Source organism: Sorex fumeus, unplaced genomic scaffold (assembly GCF_029834395.1).
Source record: "Sorex fumeus unplaced genomic scaffold, SorFum_2.1 ptg000055l, whole genome shotgun sequence".
Classification (NCBI taxonomy): domain Eukaryota; kingdom Metazoa; phylum Chordata; class Mammalia; order Eulipotyphla; family Soricidae; genus Sorex; species Sorex fumeus.
The window spans coordinates 11,368,292-11,395,429 of NW_026606112.1; the positions used below are offsets into that span (position 1 = coordinate 11,368,292).

At 37.2% G+C, this 27,138-nt stretch overlaps 1 protein-coding gene across 7 annotated transcripts in view; it reads right to left on the reverse strand.

The window, feature by feature from the left end:
• PCDH7 (protocadherin 7) overlaps positions 1–27,138 on the reverse strand; it is a 447,959-nt gene that overhangs the window by 348,745 nt on the left and 72,076 nt on the right. The window contains exon 2 of one of the 7 annotated variants that reach the window (XM_056125607.1): positions 23,961–25,738. The exons of the other annotated variants lie outside the window; for them this stretch is intronic. Within the exon in view, the coding sequence (XP_055981582.1) occupies positions 25,661–25,738 (78 nt within the window). The 3' untranslated portion in view covers positions 23,961–25,660. Of the gene's footprint in view, positions 1–23,960; positions 25,739–27,138 lie in introns of those variants that run through there. 7 annotated transcript variants of the gene reach the window in all.

A 27,138-nucleotide genomic window follows, 5' to 3' on the forward strand; every position in this document is an offset into this window, starting at 1 on the left:
CCATAAATTTCAAGATAAAAGTCCTTTATATAGAACAGCAGTTAGAGTGCTAATACAGCAGGTAAGGTGTTTGCCTTGCATACAACTGACCCAGATTCAATCCCTGGCACCCTATATGATCCTCTGCGAACCACTGGAGTGATCAATGTTTTTTACCTCAGAATGAGAGGTAAGCTCTGAACACTGACTGCTGTGGCTGCCAAAAATAAAACAAAATATTTTATATAAAACCAAAAAAGAAAAAAATGAGAATTGGTAGAATACAAACTCATCTCAGATCACAAGTCCTGTCCTTCTCTCCCAGAAAGGAGCAACATGACGCTCTCCATAACCATGCCACCGGACCCCACGCCAAGCTGTTCCATTCGGGACGCCCCAGAGAGGGGCGGGTGAGACCCCTCCCTGCCCCAAGGGACCCAGTCCCTATAGCCAAAAACTTCGACAACTCAGCTGCCCACCGCATTCACCGCCACCCTCCTCATGCTTAGGCCAAGCCTCACCCACAAGTGCCTCTATTCCTGGACTGCACAGCCACATTTGTGACCATGGGATACTTCAAACCAAATACTCTACCCATACTCTAGGAATACTGCACCACATTTGACAGGGTTCAAATTAGGAGGCAACCAATCTTAGAGGGTAGTATACAATTTTTAATTGATATATATGCATAAAAAACACTCAAGTCTCAATCTTTAACAACATATTAGTGATCTCTTATAGAAAGGCTTAATGACCCCTCGGTGAAATACAATGAATCTCACACTTTTTCCTCTAAGGATACTTTTTTCTAGCATTCTCAGCAGCTTTTTATAACAAACAATGCAAAATATATTATTTCAGTTCTGCTTTGGGACAGGGATTGGGGTTGGGGATGGAAACATCTGAAATGTGGTGGGAAGGTGTAATGGTGGTGGGATTGGTGTTTGAATATTAAATTTAATCAAATATTGAGGACTACTTTATAAGATAAAAAAATTTTAAAAACTCATCTTAACATGACAATATAAAAGAACTTTGATCATTAACTATAATTATATTTATTTGCATTAATAAAATTTTATTTTTACTATTTCCAGTACATATAAGATTCTAAAATAAATGAAGAATGCAGAGGTAATATATATTAAACCAGAAACAATGAATTATTTATATTTGATGTTATTTGGTTGGGCCGGTAGTGATAGCATAGCAAGCGGGTAGGGCGTTTGCCTTGCATGCAGCTGACCAGGTCAACCCGGGTTTGATTCTTCCGCCCCTCTAGGAGAGCCCGGCAAGCTACCGAGAATGTCTCACCCGCACGGCAAAGCCTGGCAAGCTATCCGTGACTATTCAATATGCCAAATACAGTAACAACAAGTCTCAAAACGGAGATATTACTAGGCCTGCTTGAGCAAATCGATGAACAACAGGAGGACAGTGACAGTGACAGTGACAGTTATTTGGTTGTTACTTGCAAAATGAAAATGAACTGCATGCATAAACTAATTGCTTGTCCTCTCATTCTTTCAACTTATACCAATGAATGCCTTTTAAAAAATGTTTTGGGGGACAAATATGGTGGTACTCAGGGCTTATACTCATCATTGTGCTCAAGAATGACTCCTGACAGGGCAAGAGGACCATATTGGATGACACGGATGGAACTTGGGTCAGTCTCATGAAAAGCAAGCACCCTACCCACTGAATTATCACCTCAGTTACATAAATGCTTTTGATAAATATTGTGGCAGATAGGAAGAACTCTGTCCTACAGAAGATGACGGCCTGGAGAAAAGGACAAATAATCAGACTTTTACATTGCACCTAGTTAACAGGGAGAGGTGAATACTGATACTAGGAAACATGTCAGGCCATGCTTCTCACTGTGATTTAGGTGGAAAATGAGCTATTGTTAATAAAATCTTCAAATGGTGTTTTAAACTATAAAAGCCACAAAAAGGCACCAACATACATAAACTGTAAAGAAACTGTAGAGAAAAATTGTCACCTATAATCACTTCATATAAAGCTGAGTCCCTCATTGAAGAACACAAACATGTTGTCAGAAGAAAAAGAGAATTACATCCCAAGTACAAGCAAAGAGAAGAGATATAGCAACACAAGGTCTAAGTAAAGGTGTGAGGCACTGTGGTCACGGACCCAGTATGAATAGGAATGCATTCTAAGTCCTACAGAATGTCAACCAGACCAACTCATTCTGCTATAGCACTGTCACTGGGACACTCCTCAACACAGAAGCAAGCAGGACAAGGAATTCCTTCCTGCCATTCACTTGGGACCCCAAACAGCAGCAGCACTGCCCTTAAATAGTCACTCTTTCCAGCTGGCCAAGATGCAGAATTGGAGAATTCTATGCACTGTCCCCCATAACAAAATATCCCATCCTTCAGGGTACAGATCAAGGTTGCTCTATTTCAGACATCTCTGTGGTGATAGCTAGAGAGCTTCGTGCATAGCTATGTTTGCAAAATGTTTTTGCTTCCTACTGGACTGATAGCACAGGGAGTAGGGCATTTTCCTTGCACGTGGCTGACCCAGTTTTGATTCCTCTGTCCCTTTCGGAGAGCCCGGCAAGCTACTGAGAGTATCCCACCCGCACGGCAGAGCCTGGCCAACTCCTCATGTCATATTTGATATGCCAAAAACAGTAACAAGTGTCACTTCATGTTCCTGGAGCGAGCAGATGCCATTGGGCTACACTAGCACGCAACAGGATAGAATGGAGACATTACTGGTGCCTGCTCGAGGAAATCGATGAACAATGGGATGACAGTGCTACAGTGCTACATTTCATTAAGTCTTTGTAACACACCACTAAATACAAGCGGTGATATTTCTTCAAGGTGACCACCACAGAAACAGCCTCAGACAGACAGAATTTTCCTAAGCATCGAGGAGTTTCAAAATAGCCCAGTTCAGACTCGAGTATATCTTTTCCACGTTATTTCTGGAGAGACTGCGTGCTGAAGGCCTACAGCTCTATGCAGAGCAAGACCCAGAAGGGAGCATAGTGTGAATGTTTTTCTGGAAAGTCAATTCTATATCCAAATGATCAATTATGATCATTTTTCTGCCTTTATTTCTCTATAAAATTGCCTTAATATTTCATTTTATTGAATAACTACAGCTTTAAACATATGTATATATAACTACATCATTAATATAATTAATTATTAAAAAGGTCAAAACTTAATTAGAGGATGAGAAGTGATACATTCTATTTTTCCATATATATTTAAAAGTTCTTCAACAGTGACATGAATATTCCTAAATTGCACATTTTCTTTTTGAAAGCCAATAAGCATTTTAATATAGAAACCATTAATAGAATTACCAGATGGATGTTTTATTTGCTTTTAAAGTGGGTTACAAATAGTAGCGATTAGTCATTGATGAAGACCTCTAAGTTGAGAGGTTTTCATAACTCAGCACCATGACAAGTTTTGGTATCATCTGCAAAACAATAAATACAAAAACGTTTGCAAAAAGCAACATATGCCTTGACAATTTTCTAATTATCTGTGTGTAAAACACCCAATTCTTCTGCACAGAAGGAACTTTTCACATGACACATTTGTTCTCTAAAGCCAACAAGATTGCTAGAAATTAGTGAGCCTGCATTTCCACAATTTGTTTTTATCCACTTCTATCCATTTGGAACCTGGAGTTATATTTATTTTCCCCATAAAAAGAGGTAACTGTTTAAATGAAAATCAGGGGGTGAGTTTAAATGAAGATCAGAGGGTGAATAGTGAAGGTGGGTGTTGAAACGTAAGCTAAATTTATTCAGAAATCATGTTAAAAACTAGAATCTACACTTTTCAGTGAAGATATGAGAGAAAGAATGCCAGAACATAATTGGAAATCAGCCAAATTATGTTCTTTTAGGAATTGTGCTTAAGTATCCCGAGGGGGTGGGGGGATATTAAGTTTTCCCGACAGAGGGAGAGAGAGAGAGAGAGAGAGAGAGAGAGAGAGAGAGAGAGAGAGAGAGAGAGAGAAGACAAGATATTTTAGCAAGAAGCCCTGAAAGTGTTCTGACTTTACTTGGTAATAAAACAGCATTTTAATAAAAGTTGTTATTCAAACATATTAGTTTTAACAAGTCCACATACCCCCTCTCCAAAAAAACCTGGCTATTAGGAAATGCAATTTTTAGTGGGTCTTCTGAATAATTACATGACTGTCTAAAATTACTGAATTCAAGAATGCCTTGAACATCTTTTCAATATGTTTGTTCATTTAGTCAGTACTGGCATCTCCTCAAACCATCCCACAAATTTTGTATGTTTGAAACTCGCTCATGGAGCTGCAGACACCAACACAGAGATACAGCCACATGCCCACTTTCCTCCTACACCAGCTGAAAAAGCAAGCACCCATGCCACTGTAGGCTCCTCCCAAGTATCCCACCATGACAGTGGGCAGAAGAGGAAAACCTGGGTTCTAACTTCTTCTGCTTGCAAGTCCCCATAGATTTACATGCGATTTAAGCATCCCACTTAGGGATTTCCAAGATTTGTGATTAGATAGTAGCTTTCATGGTCCTCTTCATTAATTAGAACTTTGAAAGCATGCCTAACATCACCAATTTTTCTCTTTCCTAGGTTGATGATGTCATCCATCATGATACGTGTTGAGTTTGCTTAGGAAGTATGATATTTTGAACGTTTTGCCCATAGCATTTATTTATTTATTTGTTTGTTTGTTTATTTATTTATTTTTGGTTCTGGGGTCACACCCAGAGATACTCAGGGGTTATTCCTGGCTCTGCACTCAGAAATTACTCCTGGCGGTGCTGGGGGAACCATATGGGACGCCGGGAATCAAACCCAGATCTGCTGTGTGCAAGGCAAATGCCCTACACACTGTACTATCGCTCTGGCCCCTAGCATTTATTTTTAATCTGATATTTTTTTTAAAAATGAGGGGAGCTTGTAATTTATTTTAATTACACTTTAGATAACATATTGCAGTTCCTGCTTATAGTATGAAGCCCAAAGTTTCTACACACCATCTCCAAAAATGTTCTCAAAGCTATCACTGTCATTTGGTTACCTTACCAGAAACTAGAAGTATAATATTTAAGACCTTTTTGAATTGTACACAGAGTTCTGATTTTGTACTCTAATCCTGAGTGATTAAAAATATTTGTGACTACATACCTACTATTTTCTTTACATTTGATGAATAAGAACCTGCTCTATTTCTGTCATGGGAAATCCATGATTGTGATTCATTCACATATGATAGCATCATATATAGACCATAAAACAGAAATTCATGGGCCAGAGGCACAGAGTAAAATTGTAGACACACATATTTAGAGCTTTTATTTATTTATTTAATCTTCTCAAAAACTCCATTACGTATCTTTAATTTTTCTCATTTTAGAGATCAAAAACCTGAATTGCAGTAAGACTTGCTTTTTTCAGACTATTCACAGAGCAAGGGAGAATCTAACTCCAGAACTGACTGTGTGACTTCTTACCTTTCCTTGTAGAAAATCTAAGCATAGTTGTGCTGTATATGGATTCCAGGGGACACGTCTAAAATAATGACATATAAAACATAACCCTGGGAAACCACACAATTGAAATTGCAGTGGAGACTCAAAATATATAGCTAGCAATAAAGGAGTAAATTTAAGCAAAGACTTAAGATTTGAAGGAGTAAAAGGAAAATTCCTGTGAGATGTCATAACACAAACTGCTCTAAGGAGGAGTAACTAACCACCAAATGTTAGTATTTAGGCAAAGAAACAAACTGACTTCAGCAAAAGTTCCTAGTGTTAACAAAGCCAGTTCTTGTGACCCTAATAGATCTGCCTCCGCTGAGTAAAAGAATCAAGGATTCACTGGAGAGGATTATGACACTTAAAGGTAGAAAATCACCAAATTTTCTCTGTCAAGTTATGGTGAGGGAGGTGATCAGAAATATAGGACTATAAATAGAGTGAGTCAAGAAATTTCTTTTTGCTACGGATTTAATTAAGTATTTTGTCTTTAAAATAGTTCTGTCATCATATCTAAGTGAAACTTTGTATGATTTTATAGAAAAAAGTTATAGGGTCAATATTAATTAAGCTCCCATGCATGGAACTAGCTTGCAATGGACTTTTATTCATGTAACTTGCACAATGTACTAAAACAGTAATCATCTTTCTAAATTGTCAAAGAAGAAGGGCATTCTCTTGGAATAATCCTTCTAATTCCAAGACAAATGTGTCGATAACTTAGTTTGATAAATCATATTTCTATCAAACCCAAACAAAAAGAGCTATATAACTAGTCTAAGCCTTTGGCAATCACAAATGCTCCATCAATGCACTTGAATAATTTGGCAGCTACTCGTTGGGTTTTTTTTCTCCCTCTATCATTTGTCACTGTTCTTCAAGATGACTTGAATGACTCACACATCTATTTAGTTTCCAAGTCTTTTGCCCCTGTATTTGAATGACAATCACTGCCACTCATCTTTGGCAATCCTCAATCATTTATACAACAGGAACTGTTTCAAAATGTGGACTATCTAGACTTGTAAAAGTTTCCTCTCTAATCACCCAATCCTACATGCTCAGGCCTACAAAACTCCTGAGCCAAAGGAACACCCTTCCAATTCGAGCTGTTTCCCATTCTCGTTTCATTCTCATGCTCCTTAGTTTAAATCCCCTGATAAACATTTTGACACACTTTCATGAGTAAATCAATGGATTCTTCCCTGGTCGACCTTTCTTCACAGCTGCCTTACCAATCCCATTACTAACGCAACCCTACCATCTGCTTGCTCTCCTCCTTCTCTTGGTCTGCCAAGAGTTACTGAGAAAATTGAATAACTACTCTGCTACAAATTTATGATTTCTGATGTCAGCTGAACTCTCAAAGCTGCTTAGCAGCCCTATTACTCATTCCTCCTTGGCTGATCTTTTCATTCCACACAGCAGCTGTTCCCACCACACCCTCCTTCCATCCCCACCCTCACTCTCACCCCCGTAATTCAACAAATGATTTTACCTCCCACTGTTGAGAACACTGAAGCTATCAGGCATGAACCCCACCCACTCCCCTCGTCTACTCCCCAAATCTAGCTGTATCTCTACTCATTAGTTCTAGTGTATCTCAGAAGAAAATTCCTAGTCCTTTCATTCAATTCATTTGATCTTGTGATTCCCTTCGCCAAGATTTTGTTACACCAGTGGGATATTTCTACTCAATAGAAATTCATTTTCATTTCTTCTATGAACCAATATCAACTTTCCTATTTGGTTAAAATAATAAAACAATATCTCTCAACTCTTCAGCCATTGAATTGCTGTTTCCTTTTCTTTCCTGGAGGTGAGGGAACTGAGATAGCACCTTAGATTCTATGTTTCTGTCTATAAAAACTAGCTTCCCAAAACTTGTAATCATCTTACCTGGCTACCAGACTGATGAAGTTATTACAAATGCTTCATCAAAAACATCTTTTTGTGTTCTTCCATTTTCTTGATCTGAGTGTTAAAAATGTGGATTTATTATAAAAATCATTAACTTACTACTTAAATGCTGGCACATTATTTAACTTCTCTAAGATCTGACTCCCTCAAAACTTAATTGAAATTTGTAGATCATATTTAAAAACTACCCGGTTTTGCTTGCTCTTTAAGCCCATGTTCTCGAGTGCTTGTCTATCTTGTTTGTATCTTGCTTGCTTGTCTATCTCTTTGCCTTTTCCACTCTGGAAAAGTCTACAATCACTCTCCAACATGTACGTTTTCCTTTTGCTCTCCTTACATCTTTCTAAATAAGATTTCAATTAAAAAAAAGCCACCCAATTTTCTTTGAGCAAATTGCTCTCTAATCCACTTAATGTAGCTTGCCAAAAACTATGCTATGTTACCCTTCCTTAGTAAAATGTTGGCATGCAACCCTCTAACGATATTTCAGAATCTCTTCTCTAGAGTCTGAATAGTGGACATAGTGATTAAATAAATTACTTAGTTGGGTTTAAGTCATTGCACCAATAGGGTTTGTAAGGAAGAAATAATTTACTAATTCTACTCTGCATCTGAATTTGTTCTGACTCTCCGGATTTGGAATAGATCGTTTGCTCTTATTAATTTCATTTTTCATTCTACATGTATACCTTATGAAATCTAACTTATGGTTCCCCAATCTAATCTTAATTTAATATATTAAGTTACAAAAGTGGATCTTATTGCTTGAAAAGTAAATTCATTAATATATTAAACAAGGTAATCTAGGTAGAATTTAGGTTTTTGTCTACTAAGAGTTAAATCAAATTTTTCCTATTCTCAATGTTTTGTGAATGAAGTTATTTATATGAGAACTCCATTTTTTTTGAAACACTTTTGTGTGATATTAAAATAAAATAAGTTGCATTCTTATGGCCCCTTCATTCTCTCGTCACCCAAATTTAGCAGAACTCTAGTGTTAAGGAAGTTAAAAACAAACAAACAAACAAACAAACAAAAGAAAACCAGAATGTCCTGAGCCATGTTGTGAGGGGAAGTGAGATATCTTTCTGGGACAAGCCACAGTGTTCCACTATCTTGACTTGTGTTGGCAAAGACAGAGTACGAAATTATCTTTATATGGATAGTCTGACCGCAGAGCTGGGAAACAGCTCTCCATTGAGTGTGCATCACAAATCACAAATCATCCTGTTAATCATCGATTGCCTCAAGCAGGCCCCAGTAACGTCTCCTTCATTCTAGCCCTGAGATTATATTCAAGGCTCTTTAGGAGAATGAGACTCATCATTGTTACTGGTATTTGGCATATTGGGTACGCCACAGGGAGTTTACCAGACTCTGCCGTGTGGGCAGGCTACATTTGGTAGCCTGCCAGTTTGTCCAAAGTAGGAATGAGATAATAAGATGTCAGGCACAGCCGCGAATGCAGCGCACGGTTCCGAGAGCTGGTTTTTATAGTCTCTGAGTCTTGGCCGCTGATGGGATTACAGGGCGCCAGGGGGCCAATTGGTGGGTGTGACCCCCGCCTACTGGAATTTGGAGGATTTGGGTGGAGGATCCTTGGCCCAAATCCGAGTAGACTTGGAGATCTCAGCCCCGGAACCCGCGTGACTTTGTCCCTCTGCCAGTACCTTCATGTGTGCGGACAGTGGTCTCAGCATGGTGGTGGCCGGTCCTGGAGGTCTTTGGCTGCCGGAGCCCTGGTCGGGGCGGGAAGGAAAGGTCAACCCGCTCCCCTCCAAGGGGCCCCGGCGGTGAGGGCAGTCAGGCACGGGGGCAGGAGACTGCACTGTTCTTCTTCCAGGAGCTGGTTTTTATAGTCTGCATAATGCCGTGGAATCTTCCAGATGGACAGTCACCTTTCTGCTCACAGTCATAAGAAAACACATTCCTGATGTTTCTCCACCAACCTCTGCATGGAATATATGACTTTTGCATGTATTTCACATGCGTGCACATGTGTGTGTGTGTGTGTGTGTGTGTGTGTGTGTCCATGTCCATGTAAAAACCTAGCTATCAGCTAACAGAAATAACCAGAACCTTTCTTTGAAACCTACCCTTTGGTCTGCAGTAGTGAAATTCACTCCCATATTCATTGGTCATTTGGGGGATACATTTCTTCTTTCCTGTTGAGTTGAGTACCTTTGAAGGACATTTCCTTTGCTTTTCTTCTGTGATATTCTCTCATGCTTCATTGGGAGTTCTTTCCTTCTCATATGCCTCTCTCTATAGACCCTGGGGGGTCTCACAAATCTGCCTTAACTAGGATTCACCTACTATGATATACAGACAGGGAATTTCATTTTTCCCTTCCCTAATTGTCATCTCCTACATGTCAAATTTCACATTCTCATCAAAATAGTCTACACAACAGCCTAAAAGAAACATCAAATCCCCAATGTCCAGTCATATGGTAAATATTCTGCGTCTTTATGTATATAGGATTTTTTACTTGTTTCCAGACATTTATCATAATCACAATCAAATGTTCTAGTCCCCGATGAGTATCCTTTTCTCTAGCCTTTATACTATAAACTGTCTCCATTCTACCAGAAGAGCCATTATTCAAAAACAATAACTGTGTTAAGCCCTGATTTGAAAATAGTACTTTCCAAATGCTTACCCAAACATTACTGTAGGCATAAAATTCCTGGCCCATATCTGCTGAAACACTTACTCTTCCCAATCACTGTCAAAAAATTTGACTCAAGTTCCTATACTCTAGCTACACTGAATTACGTTCAGTCAAATAATTCATGTATTTTGATGCTTTCATAATTTTGATTACTATTCTTTATTCATTTGAAATGCCTTTCTCTTTCCTCCTTAGTGCAAATATAGATTATTTAGTAAGTATTTCAGCTAAGAAACTTTGTATAATTGAACCTTTCCCAAATTTCTTTATTCTCCTTCCTTTTCTCTATTATATTTTGAGCACATCTGCCTTAGTAGCAAATTTCCTAAAAGCAATTATCATATCTTTCTCATATTCAGATTCCCAGAATCAAGAAGAATTTCTAAACTACAGAAATTATTCAGTAATTATTTTGGAATAATTATTTCCCTCAGGCGGTCTTCAAAGAAAAAAATGTGTTGTAAAAACGATATAAACCTATGAAAGCATATAAAATATGTGTAAGTATGATATAATACATATAATATATGGCAGTACATTTTATTTTATAAAAATATATATGTAAGGGGGTATGGTGCTGCCAGCAGGTCTAACTGTACCTGTGAGGCGAGTGCATCAGCAGCCTGATGGCGCCTTCAGACTTCCAGATACCCCAAAATTGCTGCTGTGCCTTTGGCCAGACCCCAAAAACTTGGGGCAAAGTTTACCAAGAAAGTAAATGGCCAAAAGTTAGGTATGTGGGAAACACATCCACAAACCACCTCCGGCTCAGCTATATAATTGGAGGCATGGCCTCTCTGGTTCCTGATTGAACTGCTTAACGACCATGATCCCAGAGACTCAGTAACAAATCTCGAAACCCAATGGATTTTGGCAGAAATGCATCTGGTCCCTGCAGTAGGTCACCGGTGCTGGGCCAAAACAGGTGGGAATAGGTTTCGTGCCTTGGCCTATTCCCCTTGGCAGCTCAGTGGCCACCATCCTTCAGAGGCCACTGGACAGTCAGGTTTGGGCCCCCAGTGATAAGACACGCAGGGCCTCATGGGATGGTGGTGGAGTCGGTTCTGTCCACTCCACCCCAACGAGACCCCAAGTCGTCGCCCACGAACGGCCTCTCTGGCTCCTGATCAAGCTGTTTCACAGCCATGATCCCAGAGACTCAGAAACAAATCTCGAAACCCAGTGGCTTTTGGTAGAAATGCGTCCGGACCCCACAGTACGTTACTGTCGCTGGGACACCCCAGGGAGAAAGGGTGTTGTCACTCCACCTGCTTCCCCCTGGCTACTTGGTAGCAGTCATCCTCCAGAGGCCATTGGACAGTCAGGCTTGGGTCCACCGTGATGAAACTTGTTTGGCCTCACGAGATGGGGGTGGAGCCGGGCCTGTCCTCCCCACCCCAACGAGACCCCAAGTCATCGCCCACGAACAGCCTCTATGGCTCCTGATCAAGCTGTTCAACGGCCACAATCCCAGAGACTCAGGAGCAAATCTCGAAACCCAGTGGCTTTTGGCAGAAATTCCTCCCTTTAATTCCTTTAATTTAAGTGTTAAAATTTTGGAATTTCAAAATCACATGGCCCTACTGCAGCCATGCGACATCATGTTATTCATGACCAGCAATAGAACACAAATTGTCTACTGTTGCCTTTTCAGCAGATCCTAGTGTTGGGGTAAAATCTCAAATAATAATGGTGGGTCTGGTGTCAAAATATTGAATGTGTTCAAAGTAGAGAGAGAGTAATGTGGAAATCAACTGCCCCACAGGTAGGGGGAGGGTGTGGGTTGGGGGTATTCTGGGGTTTTTGGTGGTGGAGAATGGGCACTGGTGAAGGTATGGGTGTTTCATTGTATGACCAAGACTTAGACCCGAAAGCTTTGTAACTGCTCTCATGGTGATTCAATAAACAAAATTATAAAAAATGAAAAAAAAAGTAAGGTGGAGTTCATGCACAATTCAATCAGCTAATCAGTGGCTGAATAAATAGTAGTACTCCTACATTTAAAAAATATATATATGTAATGATTTGCGCAATCTTAAAAATTAACCCAGCACATAGATTATCCATTGATTAATGCTTCAATGAGTAAAATGAGCAAATAATTTGATAGTAATGCCTTACTTTATGATATCAATACAAGTTTTATTCAAAATCGACAAATGAGGGACTGGAATGATACCACAGCGGGTAGGGCATTTGCCTTTCATGCAACCGACCTGGGTTCTATTCCCAGCATCCCATATGGTCCCCTGAGCACCGCCAGGAGTAATTCCTGAGTGCAAAGCCAGGAGTAACCACTGAGCATCGCCGGGTGTAACCCAAAAAGCAAAATAATAATAATAATAATAATAATAATAATAATAATAATAATAATGTCAAATGAAACACTAAAGTAACCCTAAAATATACTCAATAGTAAAATATTCCTAGTAATTGTGCATCCAAAATAGTGTTAGTTTTAAAACTCTGAATACTAAGTGAATTATTAAAAGAAAACTCTTTAACATTAGAACAAACAAACACTGTCCCCCCGTTGTTCAGCGATTTGCTCGAGCGGGCCCAGTAACATCTCCATTTTTGAGACTTGTTACTGTGTTTGGCGTATTGAATATGTCACAGGTAGCTTGCCAGGCTTTGCCGTGCGGGTGAGCTACTCTCGGCAGCTTTCTGAGAGGGGTGGAGGAATCGAATCCGGCTTGGCCAGGCTGGCTGTGCGCAAGGCAAACACCCTACCGCTGTGCTATAATCGTCATACTATGAGTAATAGCATTAAAGGTATTTATGGTGACATTCATCCCAAAACCTACCCAAAAGAATAAAATTTAAAACATAAATGCAATTATTTATTTTTAAATTGCATGATAAATTACACTAAATATTACTTATAGAATAATTTCATGCATTTTCACAGAAAATTAAATATAATAAACACGCACTTTGAAATTCATGTAGAATGAATGTAGAAAACTATCTAAAAATCATGCATTAAATATTTTTCATGGATAGGATATGTGCAATTTTTTATGGAATATTGAGAATGGATTCAACAAAACAGGGTAACTTTTATAGAATATCTTTGTTAGAAAATTTAACAATATAGGTACCACACATTCTTCATCATTCATAAACCAACCAGAATCATGCACTAAAAAGCCCCTAGCATGCTATAGGCCCTTTTAGCACTAACAGATTGAAGCTGAATTTTCTTGGTTGCAAGTCAAAGATCAGACAGAAAATATCCAGGCAGATATCATCCATTCTAGTAGAGCAGCTTTTAATTGGAATTAAAGGTGAAAAAAGAGGAGAGAGAAAAAAAGAGTAGCTCCAGACTGTGCCTTCAATATTAATGATCCTTAAAATTTCACTGTCACAGAACTGCCAGAACTGTCTTACTATAAATGAATCATATGAATCGTTATATTATTTCCAAAAGAAACAGTGAGTCCTACGAAATACAGACTATGAAAATCACATCCTTAGCATTTATACCATACATTTTTTCATCTTAAAGCACAAAAGCTAAAAAAAATATTAAAAAACATCTAATAATATGCTGAAAAATAAAAATAAAAATATGTCTGAGTACTATATGAAATAACAATCAGCTTATAGCTTGGACAGCATTATAGAGGGCCAAACAGTATAGATTTGATGAGGGGTGATTCCTTAGCTTTCAGTGCCAGAGAACCTCTTAGGATGACTTCATCTGAGATCATAGCTCAGCATAAAGGAAAGCCTCTTTTGACAGTATTAGAACAAAAGGATTTTATATTGAAATCATGCTTTGTATTTATCCTGAGATGTCAGGCAGATATGCTACATCATCACATAAAGAGTCTAAAACTGAATTTTCTATTCAAAGTAATAGAAAACTGAATTTTCTATTCAAAGTTTCTGAGGCTACAGATTTTAGAAATCAAATACTAATGTGTGTAATATATATGTTGTATAATTTTTTATTAATTATACTAAATCTTCAAATAAGGAAATATTCTTGAGGCAAAGCACTGTATGTGTTCTAAGAGATAACCTAATGTGATTGCTTGTCTCTATTACTTACTTGTTTATTTTTGGTCAGGATTTCCAGGGATCAAACTCAGTGTCTCACCTCATAGATATGAAGTATGTACTGCACTTCTAAGCAATAATCCCCTACCTCTCTACTACTTACTTCACATAAAGTATTCACTCACTAATGTCACATAATTCCAAGTCTAGGAGAAATGTGTTTCATTAAAAAGCAACCCAACTCTTCTTTGGGTTATATGTTTCTTGCCTCTCTGCTGCTTCCTTCCTTACTACCTTGAAAGTTATTCCCCTAACAAAGTAGGAGCTTCATTTCACTATCCTTCAGACTTCTGTTGTCTGATTTCCAACTCTCCTAGGATTCCACTGGGTCATCTTAACATGAAACAGAAGTCCTAATATGTTTGGATTTACTTCCTAGCTTCTCTTAATACCACCCTACCTTGGCATTAAAGGTCTTCCATCAGACCTCTTATTCTTGATTTTATTTAGTCATTGCATCTGAAAATTCCGTATTTATCTTGGTAACAACAGAAATTTCTGTTTTATTACAGATTCTGGTAACAAAGAAGAATGTTCTAACGAAGAAGAACGCTCACTCTAACAAAAATTGTGCGAGCTGGAGATGTAGTACAGTGATTAAGGAGGACCTTGCCTTGCATACAACTCACCCTGGGTCAAGCTCCCACATTGCATATAGTATCGCAAGCGCTGCCAAGAATGATTACTGAGCACAAGAGCCAAGAGGAAGTGTTGAGTTTTAGTGGGTGTCACCCAATCACCCTCCCTCCCCTATAATTAGGACAAAAGTGTGCTTTGCATACCAGTACATATAAGTAGATGGATATTGGTACAACTCTGCTACCCAGCATTTAATATTTTATAATGCAGCATCTCTAGTACCTCATATATTGTAGAGTTCAGTAAAAATTGAATTCACTATGTATGTACATTTTCTTGAAAATATATATCAAAAAAGAAAGTATAATCAAACTGAAAAGAAAAATGTAGTCATCACAGATATTTGTGGTAATTGTTTGTTTGTTTTGTTTTTGGATAACACTCAGTGGTGCTCAGGTCTTACTCCTGTTTTTGCACTCAGGAATTACCCCTGGCAGTGCTCAGGGGACCATATGGGATGCCATATTCAAACCTGGGTTGGCCATATTCAAGGCAATTGCTGCACTATCTCTTTTTGTCTTAGAAAACGGAGTGCCCAACTAGTTACATATTACCAAAGTGACCATATAGTTTTATATTTTTAATTTATTTATATTTTCATGTTTATATTTAGTATATACGTATACTGCCAGCGCGATAGCACAGCAGTAGGGCGTTTGCGTTGCAAGCAGCTGGCGCAGCTAAGCTGAGTTGGATTCCTCCGCCCCTCTTGGAGAGCCAGGCAAGCTACCAAGAGTATCTCGCCTGCACGGTAAAGCCTGGCAAGCTACCGTAAAGTATTCAATATGCCAAACACAGTAACAACGAGTCTCAAAATGGAGACGTTACTAAGCCCACTCAAGCAAATCAATGAACAACGGGAGGACAGTGCTGCAATGCATATAATATAATATATATATATACACACACATATACATTTATTTATTTAATTTCTTTTGTTATTGTTGTTATATCTGTTTTGCTTTAGGGCCAGATCCAGTTTACCCAGGCTATCTCCTGGCTTTGCACTCAGGGATCACTACAGATGAGGCTCAGAGGACTATATGGGGTGCTGGGGATTCAACCCAGACCAGTCTTTTGCAAGGGAAATGTTTTGTCTGCTCTACTATAACCCTGGCTCCAAGTTTTAATATAATCTCTGTTCTATTTGCCAAAAATGAAAAGGCAGAAATTCAAATTACTTCTTTAGATAAAAAAGTCAAGAGAAAAAAATAGCTAAATGGTTTTTTCTTCATGAAATTTTGTATAAGTGACTTAAGTTTTTCATAAATACAATTCTCCATACAATAAAATATCTGTAAGAGGCATAACAACCGAAGTTATGTTATAAATGGCATCCATACATTAGCTGCCAAAAGCAGCTACAGAACAATTTTTTGAAAGGGAGAGGGGAAAACCCTCCGAACCTAATGTGGCTTGCAAACTTCAGAGGAAATGGATAGTCTAATTATATCACTATAAAACAGCAGCCAACAGACTCCAGTGCATGAGAAAGAAAACTTGACAAAATCTAGGGATATTAGTCAGACACTCAAAATATTTTATCTTTTGCGTGCTCTGAAGTGTCAGCAACATAACAGTGAAGATAAGAACTCTTCCAGCAGTTTAGGGGTGCTGTGGAGTCCAATATTCATAACTACACTGGCCGTTCTTTCTGCATTTGTGAAAGGCAGAGCTGGTCTGCGGGGAGACTGTCTTTGGTTTGGCAAAAACTTCCCTTTCTTGTGGCGAAGACAAACAGACATAATCTGGATATCGTCTCACTGGGAAGAGAGAAGGTTGTGAGACCACTTTTATGTCATGCACATAATAAATCAGTTCTAAGACGTACAACCCCACCCTCACCCCTCAGGCTTGTCCAAATCTGAGTTCCATTGTGACTTTTTTAAAATGCAGGCCTTGTAAGCAAGTCAGTGACCTTTAGTAAGGTCCTATGAATCATATGATTATTCAAAAACATGATCATCATAATAAATATTTTTTTCTCAAAATTGTAAGAGGCATTTTTTTCTTTTTATTCAAGTGAATCCTTTGGGCGTTTATCTGAGGTCACTTTGATTTTAAAATGTACATCATTTGACATTATTGTTCACATAGTCATTTGATATCTTTTTAATTCATGAGTTTTTATACCATAAAAAAATCCTTTCAAAAAGGCTTCTCTTGACTTAGAAAGGAAAAATGTACATGCTTTTTATTGTTTAGTATAAAAAATTGTTGATATCCGTCAACAATTCTCAAGCTGCAGGTTTTATTTGGGGTTTTTTTGTTTTGTTTTGTTTTTCCTTTATTATTGTCATAGACCCTTGGGGCATGCAGTGACTTAACTCACAGGATGAAACATTACACTAATTAAACTGCCAATTAACTAGTATCAAGAACATTCTGCATAAAATAGATTGCTATATTACTTTAAGTTTTTGTATCATTTCAACTTGGCAACCAGTCCTTTATAATCCTTAACTCATGCTCTTTAATCCTCATGCTAATCTCAGATAACAAGAGTGGATGATTACAGAGGACCTAGTGTAAAATATGGACTTGATTTCTTCCTGGTATTAAAAATGCATTTCTTGAAAATTAAAAAGAAAACAGAACAAGGTGCTGTATTTGTGAAATTCCTAGTATTCATTTAAGTAGATCTCTCTAAAAATAAGTGTATATAAACATTTTTACAAAATTCTTCTTAAAAGATGAGGCACTCAGAGGATGATTAGGGAAAAGACTTGTATTTTTAAAAGATTTCAAAACAAGGCTACCAATCATATCAGTTGGTAACAAATTCTAGATTCTGGAGTCTAAACTGAGAACAGCAGATCATTGGCAGTGGTGGAGGTGGGAGAGAAATGTGTGTGAGGGTTTGGGTCACTCCATATACAAGGGTCTGGGGGACTGGAAGAGGAAACTGTGTAAGTGATGAACATAAATGTCAGCATCATTGCAAACAGTTCTTGAACCATGATAAATAAAAAAACAAGTAAAAATAAAACACACACGTATATTTGAGAGGTAGCTGTGCTAAGTTCTTAAGCTTAAGTTTTGTGCTCAGGGCTCACTCCTAGAAGGTCTTGGGGGACCATATGTGGGATAGTACCCAGTTTGGCCAACTGCAACGTATCAGGCTTACTGGCTTTACTATACCTCTGATGCCTATTAACAATGTTTTTGAAGATTCAGATGATAATTTAAATGTTTCTTAATACAATGTGTCATTCTGAAAGAGAGAGCATTGTAGCACTGCACTGTCCTCCCGTTGTTCATCAATTTTGCTCGAACGGGCCCAGTACCGTCTCCATTGTGAGACTTCTTGTTACTGTGTTTTGGCATATCGAATATGTCACGGGTAGCTTGCCAGGCTTTGCCATGCAGGTGAGATACTCTTGGTGGCTTGCCGGGCTCTCCAAGAGGTGCAGAGGAATCGAATCTGGCTCGGCTGGGCTGGCCGTGGGTAAGACAAATGCCTTGCCGCTGTGCTATTGCTCCAGCAGGTGCAGGTACTTATATGGCAGCATGTGTGCGTGTGTGTGTGTGTGTGTGTGTGTGTGTGTGTGTGTAGCGAGAGAGAGAGAGAGAGAGAGAGAGAGAGAGAGAGAGAGAGAGAGAGAGAGAGAAGCACCAAACTGAATGATTTGAAAAATCTGAGCAGGAGGTTGCCAGGTTCTGATCTCTCTGGCACACATACACCATCTCTCTGCTTCTTATCCTGACACATGGGGAAACAACAAAAAATCCTTGCTGACCTACCTTTAACAACAAGACAGAGAACGAAGAAAAATCAGTTCCCACTCCGTTGCTTCAAAGACAGAATTTTCACTGAGCAGCATCAATTAGACAACTGGGTGAAATGTCCCTGATCTTAATCCTCTAGTCACTCATTGATATATATGTAAATATACATACATATATTCACTTTCTCCTTATAACATCTCAAAAAACACTGTCTCAAAAAGCATTTTAATCACATGATTTTTCACTAGAAATTTTTCACGTTAGAAATTCATACAAAATACGATACAAATGTTTATTATGGTAAGCCAAATGACCATAAAAGTATATAATAGTTAACTCTTCATAAAAAATGTAAAAATTATTAGAACTTATAATTGAATATGATAAAATAAAATCCCTCAGTTTGCTTTATTTATTTTCACAGACTCAGTCCCCACACCGTAATATGAAGCCACAATTTAACTTTCTTAGTATTTCAAATAACACTAAGGTGTTCTCTCAAAACAGAGCCATTTCCAAGGCCTACATCTTCTTCTGTCACAAATATTACTTAATATATTTAACCCAAAATACAGAATAAAATATATGAAGTCAGGATGTTTTATTTTCTACAATATGTTTAGCCAGTTATTATAGCTAATGTGAAATCCACTGAGTTTTAAGTTATTAAATAATGTCTATTTTATCTCCATTGATCTCTTCAACCTTATCACCTAATAAATAAGCATACTTTTAATTTCCTGCTGAACTTTGAAAACAACACCATTACCATATATTTATTAAATGTCCACAAAAAATAGCAACTACCATATTCTGTCTTAGTTATCATAATCAGCATTGCACTTAGTTTTTATGATAATCTGATAAACAGCTTATTATTTTAGACTTCACAATCTTTAAGTTTCTCACAATCATATGGAGTCTCTTCCCCTATAATTGTGGATGAATAAAAAAGATCTTCAAGAATTACTTTTTGACAACTTTTTTTCATTGAATTGTGATAAAGGTTTGATTTCAAATTTCACAGCTTCCTTTCACTTATCTATTCTTGAAAAAAAATTACAGTTCACAGAACTTGGAGATTTGAATTAAAGCAGATCAGAAACTTACGAATTTCCCTAGAGATTCTCTACCTGCACAGTTTTCCTGAGTTTCAAACCATGCTAAAGAGAAAATGTTGTGAGCTCTGATCTCTGTCATTACGTTTCCAGTAATGTCGCCTTTATTTTAATGTGTGACGGTAATATTGAGTTTATTTTGATTCATTAACATCTCCATAAGCAACCACAATATTGACTTTCATAGTAAATTATAAAAACAGTAATAATCATTTGAAAATTACCAGTGTTTGTTGACCTTCTAATTATGTCTTACACATAGTGCCTGCATAATTCTCATCTAAGAATCACAACTACTTTATGGGGTATATATTATTATATACTCTTATTATATTCATCATATCATGAAGGAGTATAGACAAAAAAATGCAATGTATATGAAGGTCAACAATTTTGGAAGTATATGAACCCAGCCAGCCAGGAATTCCATGTGTTGTACACTTTTTTCAGCTGTGATATACTATCATTTAGCATGGGTCATTTTAATAATTATCCTGTGGACTACAATTCTCATTAGCCTGTAGATCTTCTTTTCAAAAATGAAAAGATTTCATTCTGTCCACTTACATTATAGTAGCAAAATCTTCATGTAAAAAAAATAAAAATTGTGTATATATACATATACATATACCTATATATATGTAGCATCTTGAACCCACAAAACAAGCTAAAGAAGAGTTTTTCTTCTTCCCTTTGAATTTCTATTACAGATTTATTCAACAGGACTCTGTGCTAAAACTTCTGAATATCTTTCATATCTAATTCATATGTGCTGATTTTATCACACTCAGGTTTATTAATATGCAGTCTAAAAACCCACACAATAGTTCTAATAGTTCTAGAACTTAACCTGTACCCCAATATTGTAACAGAATTTATCACATAATTTCCGAGGGCTCAGAGAAAAAAATCCTCCATCTATATAGGGCCCTTGGCTGGGTAAGCAAATTTCAGACAGCTTAGTAGAACAAAAGACAATGTTTAAATACATATATAAGGGGGATTTTAGTGGCCATCAATTCAAAACCAAAATGGAACTATAAAAGATTTTATATGCTAAAGTTTGTGATTGCCTTAATATAGGCATCTTCATACAAAGTTCATTATTGGAGATGCCCTTGATTTTAAATAGTTCGAAATTTCAGATCATGAATAACAACTTCTGAGACCCATTGACTTTGGTTAATTCCACGATGGTTATGCTTATTATAAAGAGCCAGATTTAAATAGATTGGAGAATATGTTGGCTATGCGTTTTATTTGCGGGAGGGTTCATTCTACACCCACCTGCTGAATGTGAACTCAATATAGTTCAAGAGGTCAAAGTCCAGTTCCACACCTTATTCTGAAGCTTGACAAATTGATCAAGTTTTCCTTATCTTTAAATGAGTGTCATGACAGTACTAGCATCTTCCTGGAAATGCTAATGACTATTTAATAAAGAACTGATTCATTAATTATTAATTTATACATCACCTGCACAGCAACTACACTCATAAAATTTGATTTTTTAAAGTCATCAAAGAAATATGAATATCAGTTCAGTTAGATTAGATTGTTAAAATAGAAACATTCAATATCATTTAAAAAATGAGAAATAAAATGCATTTTAATTATCAATAATATTTTTGAATGCTTTGGTGGGGGCAGTTTTAGGGAATTTAGTTATGTAAATCCAATTTGATGGTTGTTTCAGAGTGCAACTTCTCAATTACTAATTCATATTTATCTTCTTCCACAGCTTTATATAGGCATCGGGCAGAGGGTCTAAGCTTTTTGCTTATTAAATTAAGTTAATTCATTTATTTGATGTTTTGAGGCCACACCAGGCTTTGCTCAGTGTTAATTCTGTTTGTATGCTTAAGAATTACTCCTGGAGGTGCTCAGAAGACCGTATGTGATTTCAAGATCAAACCAGATTGGTGATATGCAAGATACAAGCCTTGTCCAAGTCTCTCTAAAGCCCTTTTTGCATCCAAGAGTGGCAGAGATTAGTACCAGGAATTTTGTTCCATGGCTTGGAAGCCAGTCACACATGCTAGGGGGAGCTCAGATACAGAAGGGAGCACCAAATAAAGGGTGTTGGGAAGATCCTCCCAGGATGGGAGAAGCATGCTGAAAGTAGACTATAGACCAAACATGATTGCCACTCAATGCCTCTTTTGCAAACCACAATACCCAAAAGGAGAGAGAGAAATAAAAAAGGAATGCCCTGCCACAGAAACAGGGTGGAATGGGGGGATGGGGGTGGGAGGGATACTGGGACCCGTGGTGGTAGAAAATGGGCACTGGTGGAGGGATGGGTACTTGATCATTGTATAACTGAAATCCAAGCACAAAAATTTATAAGTCTACAACTGGTAGGGCATTTGCCTTGCACGCAGCCAACATCGCCGACCCGAGTTTGATTCCTCCAACCCTCTCGGAGAGACTGGCAAGCTATCGAAGAGTATCTTGCCCACACGGCAGAGCCTGGCAAAGCTACCCGTGATTTATTCGATATGCCAAACACAGTAACAACAAAGTCTCCAATGGAGATGTTACTGGACCCGCTCGAGCAAATCGATGAACAACAGGAGGACAGTGACAGTGACAGTGACAACTGTACCTCATGGTGTTTCACTAAAAAAGATTTAAAAATAAAAAAAGCCCTTTTTGTTTATTTTTTAATAAATGGTGGCAAGAAGAAAGGATAGAAAAGATAATTTAAAAGATACTGTGACATGGAGTTGAGTAGGTGAAAGTATGTAGTTTTTCCATCTAAATATCTGATCATGTAAAATAAAGAATAAGGTAAAGGTAAAGGTAAAGGCCCTCCCGTTGATCGTCAATTTGCTCGAGCGGGCCCAGTAACGTCTCCATTGGAGACTTTGTTGTTACTGTGTCTGGCATATCGAATACTCTCGGTAGCTTGCCGGACTCTCCGAGAGGGGCGGAGAAATCAAACTCGGGTCGGCCATGTTGGCTGCATGCAAGGCAAATGCCCTACCAGTTGTAGACTTATAAATTTTTGTGCTTGGATTATAAAGAATAAATTGATAAAATTAATTCTTTTTGTCCGAGTCCGTTCCGTAAATTACCACTAGCACACCTAAGTGGAGAAGAAAAAGTTTAAAGTTCTGTGTCTCTAGTTCTTTGACTCCACTGACGTCTATGTATGACATCTTCGTGAGTATGAAAGTGCACATTTTTGCAAGTCAATATATGGCCATGAAAAAAAATTAAAAAGAAACTACACAATGTGAATGCTTTTATTTTTCTTCCTAATGTGTTGCAGCCTTTCCCCGCTGGCATAGTAGCTGGAAAGAAAAATAAAAATACTAGTTTTCTGTATGATGCACTTTGTGACTAAACAGTAATGGTAACATTATAACAGTTGTAGAATACCTCTGCCAGTTGCTTCTTCTCTAAGCAGAGAATTACTCATAGATGAAAGTGCCCACAGCAATAAACATCCGGGGCTAGTGTTTCCATCTCTGAGCCCAACCAGGCTGATTCAAGTCCAGAAACGCCTTTGAAGTGACTGAGACCTTCACATTTGCTGATCAACCCGTGGATAGTAAAGAGCAAAAAAAACTGTTTCTAGCACTTTAATATTCTTCCACCAAGTGCATTCATGTCAGTGCAGACATAAACGGATTCCTCTAGTACAGGTGGAACCACTTTGTATAAGGGTGTCAGTCGGTTCAATTAAACTTAGAGGGATCTATTGACCCCAGATTATGATTACTTATATCTTGGTTACTTATTACTTATATCTTCATAAGCAAAACTCAGGAAGGAATAGTGACAATTGGAAATTGATACTCACATAATCTAAAGGCATTTGTTGAAGTGGGATCTATGTAAGTGGGGAAAAGTATGGAATATGTTTTGATGTTAATAATTCTGACAATATTATCAGTATTAAATATAATGTTTTAATATTTTATAGCCATGAAACTCTTGGAAATTAGGAATTGAAATAAAATTAAAATCAATTTTGCACTACAAACCCATCATTGGGCACCTGAAGAGAAAAAAAAAACGTATCCAATAGGTCAAGTTGTCTAGATGCTTATTAAAATTTGACATCAATACTAGTAACCTAGCTAAATAGATTTTCCCCAGGACCATTATGTTTGGGACTATTCTTGACCAACTTTTTGTCACTATGTGGATATGCTCTTTTTCAATTTGTAACTGCAGAGAAAGATGCATAATAAAAATTCTCTAACTTAAATATACTTCATGACCCTCACATAAGAGAAAATATAGAGTAAACTTAGGCATTTTATAAAGTAGATATTTTTTATTTTGACCACAGAAAAATATCCCGTACAGTAGAATTATACAATGCGTAGACTTACAATTAATAGTCATAAGCATAAAGACCCAAATCTCTGTAATATATTGGTTACCCACTTTAGCTGATTGTCACGTAGAAAGAAGAGGTAAAAATTTCAACTAGAAAGTTAATTAGCAAGAGATAAAGATAAATAAATACAAATACCAAAAAACAGTAGTTCCAAAACTGTTATGGCACGTGGTGACTAAAAAATATATATCAATCTGTTTCAAATATTTGCTATCTTAACAATTTCAATAACAATTATGTTTTACATAATTTAGGCTGAATATACACTTAAAAGTGTGACTTATTGATAGAAACTTACATTAAAGTGACAACATAAATATTTCCCAAGTCTCTTCTGAATGAGCATCCAGGATTGAAATTCTCTGTCACTAAATAAAGTAGCCTGAAGGAGAAGTCTATGACTTTCCAACTGTCTTTCCTGCTTCCTACACTCACTATTTTTGGACCACCCTCATTTAAATAATTTTATTGCATTAAATCTCATATTTAGTTAGAAAGCATTTGCAATAGTCATTCTGTTGTCAAATATTTCCTTTATGAATAATAAACTATAGTAATAGCAACATGTATGAAATGGCTTAAGACAGTTTACCTCTTTATATTCTAGGTAACAAATCAAAGTGCAGACATTAGCCATTAAATTTTACCTCCTTCCAATTACAGAGGCATACACACAAAAGCATACACACACAATCACACCCATACAAAAATTAGACTTTATACAGCATCTTCAATTGAGCAAGTAACGATAGTGCAATTCATGCATGTGATTCATCCTTTATAATTTTTAAAAGCCCTCCCCTGCATACATAAATGCATAGGATCACAAACTTAAGAGGCCAATTTCCTATAGATATAATGGCCATAAATTCCTTGAACACTTATGTGATTTACCCTAAATTCAATCAGAAATTGTGTAAAATGTCTGTGAGATACAATGCACTATACTATATCTTCTGCTTTTATAATATTATAAATTATGTTTCAACAAGTGTCATAATGATCTAAATTTTATTTTCTCTCAAGTTTCCTTGTTTCTCAACTTCCCTGATTGGCAGTAGTTTTCATCCTAGTGCCTTCTTAAACCTATGTTAAACAATCAAGTTTTCTTGGAACACAGTCCTGAGGTATACATTTCCATTTTCTTTGTTGATCTAGCACAGGCTCAGGTGATTTCGACATAACACTCCAATTAGTTCAAGCAAGGCAAATGAAATCACATCTATACAAATCTCCATGTTAGTCACTATCAACAGTAACATGATACACTTCTTCACCCTTTGCTTGAATCCATTCAAGTGCAAACCGTAGAAAAAGGATTTCCTGTTCTTCTTTTCATACTCCTGAGTATGACAATGTCTGATTCTGCTTCTCCACAGTAATTGATAAGATTGCAAAACCTCTCTCACATCCCTCCTTTATTCCATTTTGAGAGTTGGATTTTTTTTCAGTTGTTTGTATAGTTTGAGTCCTTTCTGAAGAGATTGTATTTTAAAGCCATTTTTGGTTTTCTTCACAATCTGAGCTTCATGTTAGTCAGCTAGTATTCCTGGCCCCTGGGAATCAATTTCTTTTTACACAGGATTAACCCAGGTCCATTAGGATCCAACACATTGAGTTGGAACAGTACATGTGTTTCACTTACGAGCACATACATTCATTTTACACGATTCCTCAATGTGGCCAGGGGGGTTCGTGGTCTGTTCTGTATCCACCTATAAAAAATACAAAAATATATGTCTGCTTTACAGGGATGTGAGAAGGGTTTTGCCAGCCTAGTTCCAAAGTTTGGACAAAAATCTTGGCTGATTGTACTTTTTCCCTTCTTTAAGATGTATTTGCAATGGCCATAACCTCTTTCTGAAGCCATAAAGCCATAACAGTGCCCACTACAATTAACAATACTGGGGCATCTGAAGCAATACATCTTGCATATCTCAAGATGGCATTTCTCACCAGAAATATTGCCTGGTCAAAGAAACACTGAATTAATTATGATTCAAAATTCAAGCTCTCCAAGTTTTGAGATGTCCCCTAGAGAAAGATGAGGTGGGGGAAGGGTGGTGACTTTGTGAATGTTACCAACACAAAAGTGAATGAAATGGTAATTTGATTGTCATTGAATTTTACAAGGTACACATCCTTAGATCTTTGGCCCTGAGCTTGATCTCAGTGTTCACACCCTTCAAAGGAGCTATGTAGCTTCCTCCGAATTCACTCATCAGATACTTCCTTGATATCTCTCTGCAGAAATGTGAGCCATTTGCATGCTGTCAACAAATGGTCTGTTGCTTACAGTCCAGGGATAAATTGCTTTTCTCATTAAAAGTCATGGTGACAGATAAAGAAGGTGTTTTTTTTTCAAATTTGTAGCTGATTTGTACAAGTAAAAGTGATAATTTTCCCAAATGTTTTGTTGCTCATGCCAGTTTTAACTTGTGCTAAATATGCCTCCGAACTTGAACTTAATCAATAAGTTGATTTTTGCTTTCATTGCCAGAGGTACATAGCATGTATTGGGTTCTAGTTTGATGGTACCTTGGGGTCAGTAAAACTTTTAGTAACTTTGATTATTATCAGAAAGATAAGAAATAATTTCCATAGAAAACACCCAAAGCACTTATGCAGAAAAATTAAAACCAGAGAAGAGGAAAATCTCACCTAATATCCAATGCAACAATGTATAAGAAAGGAAAATCAGAAGTAATTGATATTTTTTCTGTTGACTAATCATTTCAGGAAAATAGGTATAAAAATGTCTAACTTAAATGTTTTCATACTCAAAAGTAGGAAATACTTAACAGTTTTTGACCGTAGGTAAATATGAATTCAAGGAGGTAGAAAATATATTTTAAATATTAAAATAATTTTTAACTTTCCTGAAGAATAAAAAGGAGGTTAGAGAAATAGTACAATGAACAGGTGCTTGCCGGGCATGCAATCAATTTGGGTTTGATCTGAGGACACATGTGATTCACTAAGCACCATCAGGAGAAAGCCCCGATATAGAGGCAGGAGTGAGTCCTCAGCACAGTCAGGTGTGGTCCAAACACAAACAAACAAACAAACAAAAAGATGAAATAGAAATGGCAATATTTCCCTCTTTTTCTAGTAG